Source organism: Spodoptera frugiperda, chromosome 23 (genome assembly GCF_023101765.2).
Source record: "Spodoptera frugiperda isolate SF20-4 chromosome 23, AGI-APGP_CSIRO_Sfru_2.0, whole genome shotgun sequence".
NCBI lineage: Eukaryota > Metazoa > Arthropoda > Insecta > Lepidoptera > Noctuidae > Spodoptera > Spodoptera frugiperda.
Window position 1 is genome coordinate 8,288,541 of NC_064234.1, and position 13,130 is coordinate 8,301,670.

The window sequence follows — 13,130 nt, forward strand, 5'->3', positions numbered from 1 at the left end:
CACATTTGTTCCTCGCTTCAAATATCTTGAATTACTCGATGTCTTTTATTTTTTATGAGCTCTCCACCCTTTTGTTTTGTTGCTTGTTAGAGATCTAAAAAACGGTAACTATTTCTATCGACTTTTCTATTCCTGTCTACACGCAATTTATACTAATCTTAATCTAGTTTCGACTAGATGTTGTTGATTTCAAATTCCCCATTCATTCACCACCCACGAAGTGCAAAAGATTGCTCTGAATTACGCGCGTATGTATAATTTATTTGATACTCTTCAACAAAATTAAAATAAAACATATTCTGCATTGCTACTCTACTAATAAAATGTTATCAGCCATTGATTTGGTTTGACGAAACTCTACATCATCGGAACGGCAGGAAGCCGACATTAAACCTAGTTTAGGTTTGTTTACTGCGCGTTATATTTGGTAATAAAAAATAATGCCAATAACGATATTTCAAGTGATTGGTATAATTTATCTTTCCGAATACACCCACTGGGAATAAATTGGTTTGAGGTCAGCGGTAGGCTTTTACTTCCAAAACAGTAACTTGATTATTTATTGATGTTACTGTTATAGGAACACCCAATCTATCACGTTAAAGAAATGGGAGTTAGCGACTGCGTCAGCTGATATCACGGCTTTTCCTATTGTTGTTTATAGAACGAAATAAGTCATTAAGTAGGTACTTACCATCTGCGTTTGATTTATGTGAATGTAGCACACGATTGTGTTGTTTCTACACCAAACCCCTACACTTTACGTGAAGAAATTACTGCTAACAACCAGTAAACATTAAGATTTTCTCAATCCCTAATCCCGGTCTTAACCCTCGGCTACGAGTTAAGTAATGCAATCACCAACAACCCATATTTGACTACCTATAAAAACCGGAACGTCCGAGTTTCGACCCGAATTAAATCGGAAAACTTATTTGAACTCAAACTTTTCGATTTCGATCTAAAACTTTTTGGGAGAGAAAAAAATCTGAATGATGTAATGAAATGAGTATTGATTGCACGAACCGCACGCAAGGCACTAATAAATTATAGATTTTTCGTAAATACGTACTTACGCGAAATGCGTTTAAGGTGTAATGGCCCACGTACGAATTGAATACTGAAATAAATCAAGTGAAATAGTCGAATTATAAATAACTCCCTCGCAGATGGAATATTGTAATTCTGATTTTTACATAACAGTTTATATTTATTGACAGTTTACGTATAGAGTTACGAGCAGACTGTATGTCGGGTGTTGACAGCCGATCAAAGGCAAAAGTCCGTATTGAAATATACAGAATACGATCGTGCGTATTCTATGAGCCGAAGTGTAAACAAAAATAAGTATTTATGATTGTGAATGATCCAATTGTTGAACGTTTACGTTTTACGGGCTCGGAAACAAGAAATCCTTTTGACATCTTTCGCCAAGTCGGAGAAGAACGCGTGTGTAACATTTTTGTCATGTCATACGTTAAGCCGGGGATTTGTGGGATGTCGGTGGAAGCCGAGAGCCCGGCGATGTAATATTTATTTATTTACGACGTCTTAGGTTTGTTGTGTTAACACTTTTGACGAGTTGCGTGAAATTGTGGAAAAAGATTAACTTGCTTAGCTATACATAGAGAACAAATATAAAATTGTCTTTAAATATCAAACATCATTACTACTGTTTATTCGCAGTTCTAATAACATAAGAACAGCCTCTTTGGTGTTTTGGTTACGTATCAGATTAATAAATGCCAGCATTGAAAATTGTTGTTTTTACAAGCTAAAGGTATTTGTTAGTGCCCTGCTTTCTACTCACGAGGAACAAAAACCTAACTATTGCTTTGTACCACAAAACCGTTTTCAACAGACAATATTAATAAAACATCTTGTTTTCTGTGGCAACAAGCACGGCCACGAGCAGTGAAAGATCTTTGATAAAGGGTGAAACTTGTGCCCGCTCCCACAAACGTTGACGTTGACTTTTCAGTTTCAAGTTTAAATCGGATTTCAGTTACAGCAGAATGTTTACAAACTTTCGATTGTGGTTTGTAAACAAATGCTTTCAGACAGCGACTGACTTAGCCATATTGCAAAACAAAATGGAATCAGTAGTAAGACTTACTCTTTACCTATTTATAACTATAACGGTTTTAGAAGTCTTGAGGTGTGAACAAAACGATTTTGTTGGTCATTACCTCGTGTGTCATGTGAATTTGTAATAGGAGATTTTTGTTTTGCGGGCAAGATAATTAACTTCTTCTTCTCTGTCGTTTTGCTCTTGGCAGAGCGGTCGTTGTCACGTTGAGGCGGCCGTATTTATATTGGAGGTGGATGCTGCTTTCCTCACGATCTCCTGCCATGTCTCTCTGTTTGTGGCCAGTCTGACAAAAGGTTTCCCGTAGAATTAACTTATCCAAAAACAAAAATACTGACTTGTCCATCTCCATAAATTTAATAACAAATAAGTATAATAAATTAATAGTTAAATACAGACCACCAAAAATATATTTTTGCTGAAAATTAAATAAAATAAAACCATTTATCCAGTTACCTATTAAAGAAATGTTACAGGATTTTGTCGTATTACACATAACTGTTTCAATATTAGGATAGAAGGGAACACGTGCGTGCAATACATATCTGAAGTCTGAACTAGAGTCGTTTATAAAAGTCTGTAACCCAAACCGTGCCCACTATTTCCTCATAACGAAAAACTTTTCGTATCAAAAGAAGAAAAAGCCGCAAATCGACTTACTTAAGTACGTATATCCAACAAAAATCAAGTGGCTACAATCACTTCGTGTGGGTCTTACGTTTCATTGTGTACGGAGTGTAACGCTGACCCAGATAACTGATAAGCCAGTAACGACTCTGCAAAGCTTTTAGCCAATCAATCAGAATGAATCGAGATAAGCAATTAATATTGATCAAACAGTAATTGTTAGCAATTAATTAAATTGCTACAATGATAATAATCCAATAAATGTATTAAGCTTTTTGTCTGATTATCGATGGATGGGACCACAACAATAATATAAGTTGTATTGTCAAATTCACATTTTGGTGAGACATACGAAATTAATTATTACTAGCTTCCGCCCGCGACTCCGTCCGCGTGGATGTCGGTCTTCGCGTGGATGTTTTATATCTCCATTTTGAGTAACTCTAACAATGACATCTTTTAAATATCTATTGGACCCAAATACGGCTAGGCCCATAATAATTAAGGATAACCCTCTACTGTTGTTGAGCTTGCGTTCTGTAGTATAAAAATGAAAAATTAAGACATTTTTTCTACGTATTTTTCCAGGATAAAAAGTATCCTTTTTTATGCCTAGGAAAATAAGGTATAATTACACCAAGTTTCATCGAAATCGAACCGTTAGTTTTCACGTGATGCCTGAACATACAGATAGACAGACAGACGGACAGACAAAAAAAAATTAATCACGTACAGAATTGACCATTCTACAGATTTATTATATGTATAGATACAACTTCATACCTATAATTAATAAAAGTACCTTCGCCTTTACCTACTTAATATAAACTAAGCGTAATTCATGTATATCTTTAGATTTCTGTACCGATTTCTATGATTCTTTTTTTATTAAATAGGTAATAATATTAACTTTTTTTAATTAGGGATGATTGAGTGTTATAAATGTAAGAATAGGTAGACAAATATAATCAGAAAGCTTCGAACTGCTAAGCTATCGGGAGTTATACGTGTTATTGTGAGTCAACCATAAAAGATAGACATTTGCTATCGTTGAATATTTTTTAAACAATTTTAAGGAGAACATTTCCGTCATACATGATTTCTGTGTAGCTTTAACCATTAAGGCTGCACACGCGACGGAAGCTTCAAAAATGGAGTAAGTTCTCCCATTTTCCCAACATTTCCCTTCACTGCTCTGTTCCTATTGATCGTAGCGTGATGAAAAGTATACTATAACCTGACCAGGAGTATGAAGAACAATTGTACCAAGTTTCGTTGAAATCGGTCGAGTGGTTTTTATTTCTATAAAGAACATACAGACAGACAGACAGACAGACAGACAGACAGACAGACAGACAGACAGACAGACAGACAGACAGACAGACAGACAGACAGACAGACAGACAGACAAACAGACAGACAGACAGACAGACAGACAGACAGACAGACAGACAAAAAAAATTCTGATTGCATTTTTGGCGTCAGTATCGATCACTAATCACCCGCTGATAGTTATTTTGGAAATATATTTCATGTACAGAATTGACCTCTCTACAGATTTATTATAAGTATAGATTGTCCAGCCATACCGCGCCGTAAAGATTTACTATATTTTTATTATAACTTTCGTGAGACATACTAAATTAATCATTACATAAACATACTAAATTATAATTATGTAGACATACTAAATTAATCAGTATGTATTCAGTAGAAGCGCGACTATGCTACTCATAAATATGAGCTTTTAGCGTGGCTTGAAAATAGTCGAGTTCCTCGTCAAACAGTTACGTGAGTAAGCCGATAACATAATAATTAAATTCACGCTATTGTGTATTTAGGTAAGTGTCGTAATAGGCGGCGATGTTGTACTTAATAGGTTCTTAAGTAGCTACTTACTAAATGGAATAATGTTATTAGTGTCAATTAACATAGGTAGACGAAACTATTGATACTCGCAGGTCGATAAATGTAATTCGAAACGTACTTCGGTATCATTATTTGGCCGTTCGAAATTCCAATACCATTAAGACTTAGGATCACAGGCAGGTCTATGGTCTACATGAAAACAAGAATATTGTTCCTTTTATGTGTATACAACCATGGATTAAATGATTCGTCAGTTATTTTTCACCAAAAATTAATAAATCTAACTAAAATCCAATAAACAAGTCCATTACTACATCTTACATAAAACACGTTTAAACGATCACTCGATAATATGCTTTATGTTCTCTAGGCATTAAGTCACATTTTCCCTGCATACCTCTGTCTAGTGTTATGATCGATCATCTTGATCTATGACTGTTACTCGATATCCTAGTTGCATCAATTGCATTTACTGTCTGACAAGTTAAATCGTATAATATGTACTTCTATTTATATGGCATCTCGGTTATATGTAAGTAGCACTTATTTAAATATAGTAATAGTTCCACAGAGTTTACGTTTATCTAAGATACTAATTAGATATCTTTATTTAAGTGACATAGGGCTAGTCTCAATACCCTATCTGTCGGTAAATAATCGTATTAGAGTTAAAAGTTTTAATAAAATAAATGTCATACAAAATTTGAATGTAGACTTTAATTATACAAGCAATAGGCTAGTTTCCTACTAGTCCAATATAGTCTTATTTCCAAAAAACTAGCAAGATAAATTCGAAAAAATTAAGTAGATCATAATAGATAAACGTAATAAATAAAATGTACTTAATTATATGAATAAAAGTGTGATTATTTTTAAACATTTTATTGTATCGAAATTAATTATTTTCAACTGAGGAAACTACTCAATTCACTGGTCACTTTTTATACAGCATATATTTATACACCGAACATTTTGTAGAAATTATGATCGAGTCTTAGTAAAATATGTTCATACATACGAGTAGAGTCCACCCTTCATATGTAAACTGACCTTTCTGACTCATTTTGTATATCACATCAAAATGATAAATGCGATGTTTGAACGCATTTGTTTAGCAATTCTTCACACAGCAAAGGTTCACATGTACCCTAAAAAGGGTCAAATTTGGAAGAAAGGCAATTAATCTTGATTATATAACATAACCAACCTTTTCACACACTTGAGTAATAAAGTACGTTATACCTATAAATATCAATGGAAATGAAAACCCGAAGGAAAGCTACTTAAAACAAGACCTACTGTTTAAATTGCACTTAACTTTAAGACGCACTTAATGGTAGCTCTGATGCTGGTAAAACACTCTAAATTACAGTGATAACTCGAGAGTTAATGGCCATTTGTACATACACATATGGTATGTTTTACTATTGCAGATGTGTTTGTGTTTGTTTGAGCCTTCATGTGAACATTAAGTTGAGCTAAGTGTAATGAAATCTGTTAACAAATATTCCGTAAATTGCTGTTAAATGATAAATGATATTTATTTCTGCAAGTAGGTTATAAAATAACACTTTTACACGTCAATATTTGAAATAGCTAGATGAGGCCGGATAAGTGAAATAATGTTATTTAAGTATTCTTTTACCAAAACCACAAACCTATAAAAACAACACAAGAAGTTTCCACTCCAGGCTAAATCCAATTGGATGTTAGAAGACTTTTCGAAAACAAAAACGTCGAAAAGTGAATCCCGAAAAGGGTTTTAAAACTCGCAGAAAGTGCCGCAAAAAACTTAGCTAAATCGGAATTGCGTGCGAAAGCGCCACTCCATTTTGATAGTCGGATTATTTACGGCGTGCAACCATTTTTACAGCGAGCGCGAAAAATATGGAACATATTTGCATGTCAGTTGAGTTTTGCATTATTCACGAACATTTGATTGTTGGTGTAAAAAATATGAAATATTTTGTTAAAATACTCGGGGATAAATAACAGGCTTTTAAATGATAGTTGGTAACTGTTATTTTATGTTACTGTAGTAAACATAATTATGCAAATAGTGAGTTAGAGAATAATATATTTATACATGGGCCTATTTTACTAAATACTATTACTATTAGCGCCTATTAACTCTTGTATGTTCAAATAAGATAACAAAACTCGCCTTTTATTTTTGTCGTAGAATTGAAGCGTCCCAAGTGGTTTCATCTCATATCAAAACACATTCAACGATCTCAAATATTTATCTAACACAACAAAGATTTCTTAAAATTGAGTTTAGTTTCAACTAACTTTTAGAGATTGGATTAGTTAGTGTGTCCAATCTCAACAAGTTTGGGGGATATATTGTTATTCGAACAAAAATGTAGTTTACAAACAATCAAGCCAATTTAACTTATATAAAAGCAATGGACATTCTTTTACGAGTTGAAAGTTTATAAATTAATTTAAGTGTAATGGAAAACTTCGTTATATTTTCTAGAAGACGAAAAATAATTGGTATATACGGCTGAGTACATGCTATGTCCTTATGCGCAACCTGTAATTCGATCGATGCTCGGCGATTGTATTACCGAACAAGGTGCACGGGTCCACTCACTCTGCAATAAAAGTCAGACAATCAATATCAATCACGAGCTGTTGACTGTCCAATTGTTCGTGGTTAGCTACGAAATTATTCAAGGTACGCGGAAATGATTGAAGCGTACTACAGTATTCATCCGTGATTGCTGCGAGCATCGCTCAATATTTATCAGAACTGTTCATTCTTTTGTCTGTTGTTCGAATCGTTTGGGACGGAAATAGTTTTCTTTGGAACATTTGAATTTATGAAGGCGCCGTTTACTAGTATTAGTGAAATAATAAAATATAAAACTAGAGCTGTCGTCTGCAGAACCTTAAAACAGAACGGTTGTATTACAGCACCCTAAGTGTCAGGTAGCACTACAAAATAAATTGTAAGCCTGTTCCCTCTAAAGGTCCTCATTTCTAAAGAAAAGTTCGCAGGAAAACTTGACAAAAGGATTATTCAGAATCGACCTTTAGAACCACCTTTACCTAGCTTGTTAAGCCGTATCATTGTAACTAATAACCCTCCACCGTGATAATAAGATGACATCTATAAAGTGTAATATAAATTATTTCGAAACCAGCCAATCGAAATGTCTAATGATTCGCTTTCATCATCACCGTTTTTCCATCGCAATTATATCCATTGTCTAACTGACACTAATTGTTATTATATTGGTTTGTTTGACATGTTGATCGCATAACAATAAAGCGACATAAATCAATGTAAAGTAACCTGTTATTACCTGCATAATGCATTAACCTCTTATCTTTCAATATATGAGACACAATAGAAAACACACACACAATTTTAAGTGTGGGTGAGCCATGTTTTCAGTACGAATGGGTAGGCTCGACCGGAGTGATAACCTTAACCCCCAAAACGTCGGCAATACAGTTGTAACGCCTCTAGTGTTTCGGGTGTCCATGGGCGGCGGCGATTACTTACCATCAGGTTATACGTCTGCTCGTTTAGCGGCACTATACCATAAAAAAAACATTGTGTCTCGCGTAGATCTGCGTTCCGATGTACAACGGTTTAAAATACCATTAAAGTACCTGTACAATGCATTCATTTCAATGATAAAATAAGTTTGTTCTACAAATTATTGTTGTTAAACTGAGCAGTCGTTCTGGAATCTCGTCCGCTTGTAATGGTGTAACTTTGCAAATGGTGAACCAATTTTATTACCACAAAAGTTTCGAACGTGCACCGTATCAGGAAACATTTAACTTGCAAGAATTATCTCACAGATAAACGTAATAATTATGGCAGACAAAGTTCTATAATCTGCAGAGTTTTGGCCAGTTTTATTATATTACTGCTATGCGAACGTGATCCAATAATATCTTGGTATATTGATATATGAAAGTGATTTGTACTTGGTGCAACTATTCCACATTTTGTAACGATTTATAATAAATAACTGACACAAATGTTTGACTTTATAGTAAAAGGAGCGTCCATAGTTTTACGTCCAGTTCATGCAATCAAATAGTCAAATAGAAAATTTAATAAAACATATAACTCGAGGTATTCTGTACGTAGAACTGCGGACGTCCTTTTTTAACGAAACGTGAAACGGTTGTGAAGTTAGATATTGAAACTACGCTTCCGATTTTTCAATTTCATGCACGTCCCATGGAGATACAAAATTTTTAAACTAAAAAGATACATATTGAACCACAATACTGGCACGTTTTAGCTTCAGTAACCAAATTAATATCTCTACTTTAACATTAATTCGATTTGAAACATTGATTAGATTCGTGACGCGAATATGCAAAGATGATAATAACATTACATAAACAATGAGATGTATTAAGTATGTAGTGAAAGTTAAAAGTTCACGACCTGTACATAGAATCGGGTGTGTCTCCACCTGGCGACACTACGCTTGTTGATACATATTTGTATTTACGCATTCACACTTTTTATTGTGCAGCAATAAAAATGCGTGAATATATTAATGTCTCTCTGCGTTGAATTCAGATCGGGGCTATTCATGTCACCATCAAAGTGATCTATTAGCGCCGTGTGACGATATAACAAAAGGAGTAATAATTTATGGACAATGTTCGGGTCAAACTCAATGATTTGTTCGTAGTCGAATTTTTTCACATGCATGAATGAGATATCGGAGTTCGAACATGAATTATGAGGCAATACCGATTAAGATTCAAAGGCATGAAACAACGGAGACCTTAAATCTATATTCTCTTGTTTACAGATTGGAACGTAAGCAATAAACTACAATTAATGATGGTGGACCGAGTTGTGGGCTGTCTCTTCCGAAAATACAACACGAACAGTGAGTATGACAATGGTTGCTAATGAATCTGCGTAATCATGCCGCATTCAAACATAACGGTAGCTGTCACCTCGGTTGTTATTTAATTACTTGGAAGTTGGGGCGGTTGAAGTTATTTGATGTGGTACGGCGGTACGGCCGCGCCAACAGACTATCAGCCTTAGTTATGCACAGCCGTTTGCTCTTTGACACGATCTCATTGTTTCCAACTGTGCTCTGAAGATATTGTTATTTTATAGTTTATCATAAAAGTAAACTAATAATGTAATTCTTAGAAATATATAGTAGCTGGTGATTGCTTCCATTGGTGAGTTTTGTGTATACTTTTTTGTTTGTTTCGTTACAAATTAATATGAGTACTTAAATATATAAGCTGAAAATCCCACCATTATCACTGTTATCTAAAGTGATATTTGAATTTTGGCGTACGAAACGTCATGGCCGCAACAAATGGCACTGTATCGGGTTACTAGTTTGACTAATATAATATTTTTCACATAGAAATGTTTATATTTTTAATTTAATCAGCGAATGTCGTGTGCAGTATGCGACGTGGAGTCTCGGTGAGAGGGCATGGAGGGCGCGGACGGCCGCGATGATCTGCTAGAATGGGAGGCAATGTACTTGCGCCTGCCGCTGCAGAACTCGACGTGGAACGCCACGGGATGGGAGTCCGGCACGTGGAACGTGACGGGGGTGCCCAACGCCACGTGGTGGGAGGCTGCCGCGCCCTTCGACTCGCCGGCCGCGCTGGTCCGCGCCGCCGCCAAGGCCGTCGTACTCGGACTACTGATTCTCGCCACTGTAGTCGGTAATTATACACCTCTGATACCTTACTCGCGTTTCCTGATCGATACTTAAGTAGCTAATGATTTAATTGCCCGCTGTAAGACTTGGAAAAAGGTAAACAATAAACGGGCAAATGCTACATTTTGAGTTATCATAGTTTACTTAGAAAATGTGCATTTCTGATGAATGTTGATCAAAAAACTCTAATTTTCCTTGTTGTGCTTTAGTGAATCAAAATTTAGTCCTTCAAATGTAGTATTATGAAATCTTTCATGAAAGATGAAAGATTTCATGAAAGAATGATATCAGGACCGAAAAAGTAATAACGAAAATAGTTCACTACCTAGTGACTAGTTCCTGCTATAACTTTTCTCAATTTACAACATTCATCCAAAATGCTCGCTTCGAATCTAGCTATCAGAGAACTCTATTTGTTCAATTTGTCTTTTGGCCTTGTGCGCTCATATCGGACGGTTTTCACATCACATTTCAAAGCGTTCATAGTTTCTCTATTTCCGCACTTTAATATAGACACTGAATGCCCATTCAAAGCCCTTTCTCTTGAAATAGAAACTAGAAAATATGCAGTTTTACGATACATGATTGATTGCGCAGTGTTAGTGCTAAGTGTATCATATTATAATAGGTATCATACGGTTTTCATGAACCGTGAACGTGTGGAAAACTATTATGTGCTTTACTTAGAAATAGGGAGACTATAACACTTCAATTGTCGTTGCTAACAATTTTGGCTTGGTCGCCTCAACTTGTGCTGACGTAGTAGACATGTTATACTTGAGTTTCCATGTAGCATCTCTTGTACTTGATTTTGGTTGGCATGCAGCTGCGTTGAACACGTTACAAGTTTGCAATTTTGCCTCGAACATGTTCAAGTTTAGAATGTAGACTAGTATGGCCTTTACATTGATAAGTGAAACGTGATTTTCAAACCTGAGTTTTATTGTTTTAGGAAATGTATTCGTGATAGCAGCGATATTGTTAGAGAGGCACCTGCGCAGTGCCGCCAACCAGCTGATCCTGTCGCTGGCGGTGGCGGACCTGCTGGTGGCGTGCCTGGTGATGCCGCTGGGCGCCGTGTACGAGGTGGCGCAGCGCTGGACGCTGGGCCCCGAGCTCTGCGACATGTGGACCTCCGGAGATGTGCTGTGCTGCACTGCCTCCATTTTGCATCTCGTTGCTATTGCACTTGATAGGTGCGAATGAAATATTTATTACAACTGCAACATATAATATTGCATGATAAGAAAGAGAGTTTAAATATTCTTTCATATTGTTCTAGGTATTGGGCTGTGACAAACATCGATTATATCCACGCAAGAACCGCACGTCGAGTAGGACTCATGATAGCGTGCGTGTGGGTAGTAAGCTTCCTGGTGTGTATCGCACCGCTCCTGGGATGGAAAGATCCCGACTGGGACCGAAGAGTCTCCGAAGACCTACGTTGTGTCGTCAGTCAAGACGTGGGTTATCAAATCTTTGCGACAGCGTCGTCGTTCTACGTGCCAGTTCTTGTAATTTTAATATTATACTGGCGGATATACCAAACTGCCAGAAAAAGAATACGTCGGCGGAGAGGGGCTACCGCGCGCGGCGGAGTGGGCCCTCCCCCCGTGCCCGCTGGAGGAGCGCTGGTCGCAGCCGGCGGCAGTGGAGGGATCGCAGCCGCCGTGGTAGCAGTCATAGGACGACCTCTACCGACTATTTCCGAAACGACTACAACGGGATTCACGAACGTATCTTCGAATAACACGAGCCCCGAGAAACAGTCGTGCGCTAACGGCCTGGAGACAGACCCGCCGACGACGGGTTACGGCGCCGTAGCTGCCGCGTACTATCCCACGCTAGTGAGGCGTAAACCTAAAGAAGCTGCCGACTCCAAACGAGAGAGGAAGGCGGCGAAAACATTGGCAATAATAACCGGCGCGTTCGTAGCGTGTTGGCTTCCCTTCTTCGTGTTGGCCATCCTAGTGCCGACGTGTGATTGCGAAGTAAGCCCTGTGCTGACGTCATTTTCACTGTGGCTGGGCTACTTCAACTCCACCCTGAACCCGATCATCTACACGGTGTTCAGCCCGGAGTTCCGCCATGCGTTCCAGCGGTTACTGTGCGGGCGGCGCGCGCGCCGGCGCCGCGCCCCGCCGTAGCATCCCCTCCCCTCGCCCCTACCCGACTGACCTCGTCTAGTTCGAAACATACTTATGTTACCTTGTTACATTTTCAGAGATATATTTACACCCCTTTATTTTTTGTACGTGATGAATGTGAATACGAAAACCTGTCTAGTAAATAAATCACAAATTCTCTTTACAAAGTTGTTTCATTCGTTCCCGCTGGCCGACAGAAAGCGGCTTAGATTAAAATTAAAGCATTATAATGAAATGTCACAGTCAGAGGAGAGTGTTTACACAATTTCACAAATCTACCTATTAAAGCAAATAGTTATATTGAAGAAAAGTTCAAGTTGAACCTAAATAAAAAGCCAAAAGGCGGGAATCATATTTGTCCCGAGAGGTCTGAGTTTATATTTATGAAATGGAAGAATGAAACAAAAGTTTTTCCCCAGGCTGATGAAAGTATTCTTTTGTTTATATACCAATGTAACAATAACATAGTAAACACTTCTCGAAATACAACTTTTTAAGACATTTGAACCCTGTGTGTAGGTGTACACAACTTTCATCAGTTCTCTAATTGTCTTCTAAAGTCATTTTATTGCTAAAAGTTCGTTAATATCGCGGACATTAAAACCAGAATTACGATCGTACATCAAAAAGTGAGCTTCGACAGTATACGCGCACACTGGTTGAGTTATGAAATAATGCTGCGAGGCAGCGCCACGCTCAAATGGCCACTTT

The 13,130-nt window shown here is 37.2% G+C and overlaps 1 protein-coding gene across 6 annotated transcripts in view; it reads left to right on the forward strand.

Moving 5' to 3' along the window:
• The window catches only part of LOC118266960 (5-hydroxytryptamine receptor), a 49,348-nt gene extending 36,762 nt beyond the window's left edge, over positions 1 to 12,586 (forward strand). For 3 of the 6 annotated variants that reach the window (XM_035580632.2, XM_035580633.2, XM_050702936.1), the window contains exons 2-5: positions 9,385 to 9,465; positions 9,994 to 10,276; positions 11,225 to 11,468; positions 11,555 to 12,586. In XM_035580632.2, the coding sequence (XP_035436525.1) occupies positions 10,039 to 10,276; positions 11,225 to 11,468; positions 11,555 to 12,419 (1,347 nt within the window). In that variant the 5' untranslated portion in view covers positions 9,385 to 9,465; positions 9,994 to 10,038 and the 3' untranslated portion in view covers positions 12,420 to 12,586. The remainder of the gene's footprint in view (positions 1 to 9,384; positions 9,466 to 9,993; positions 10,277 to 11,224; positions 11,469 to 11,554) is intronic. The other 3 variants (XM_035580628.2, XM_035580630.2, XM_035580631.2) reach the window with 1 other exon arrangement.
• Positions 12,587 to 13,130: the final 544 nt, after the last annotated feature.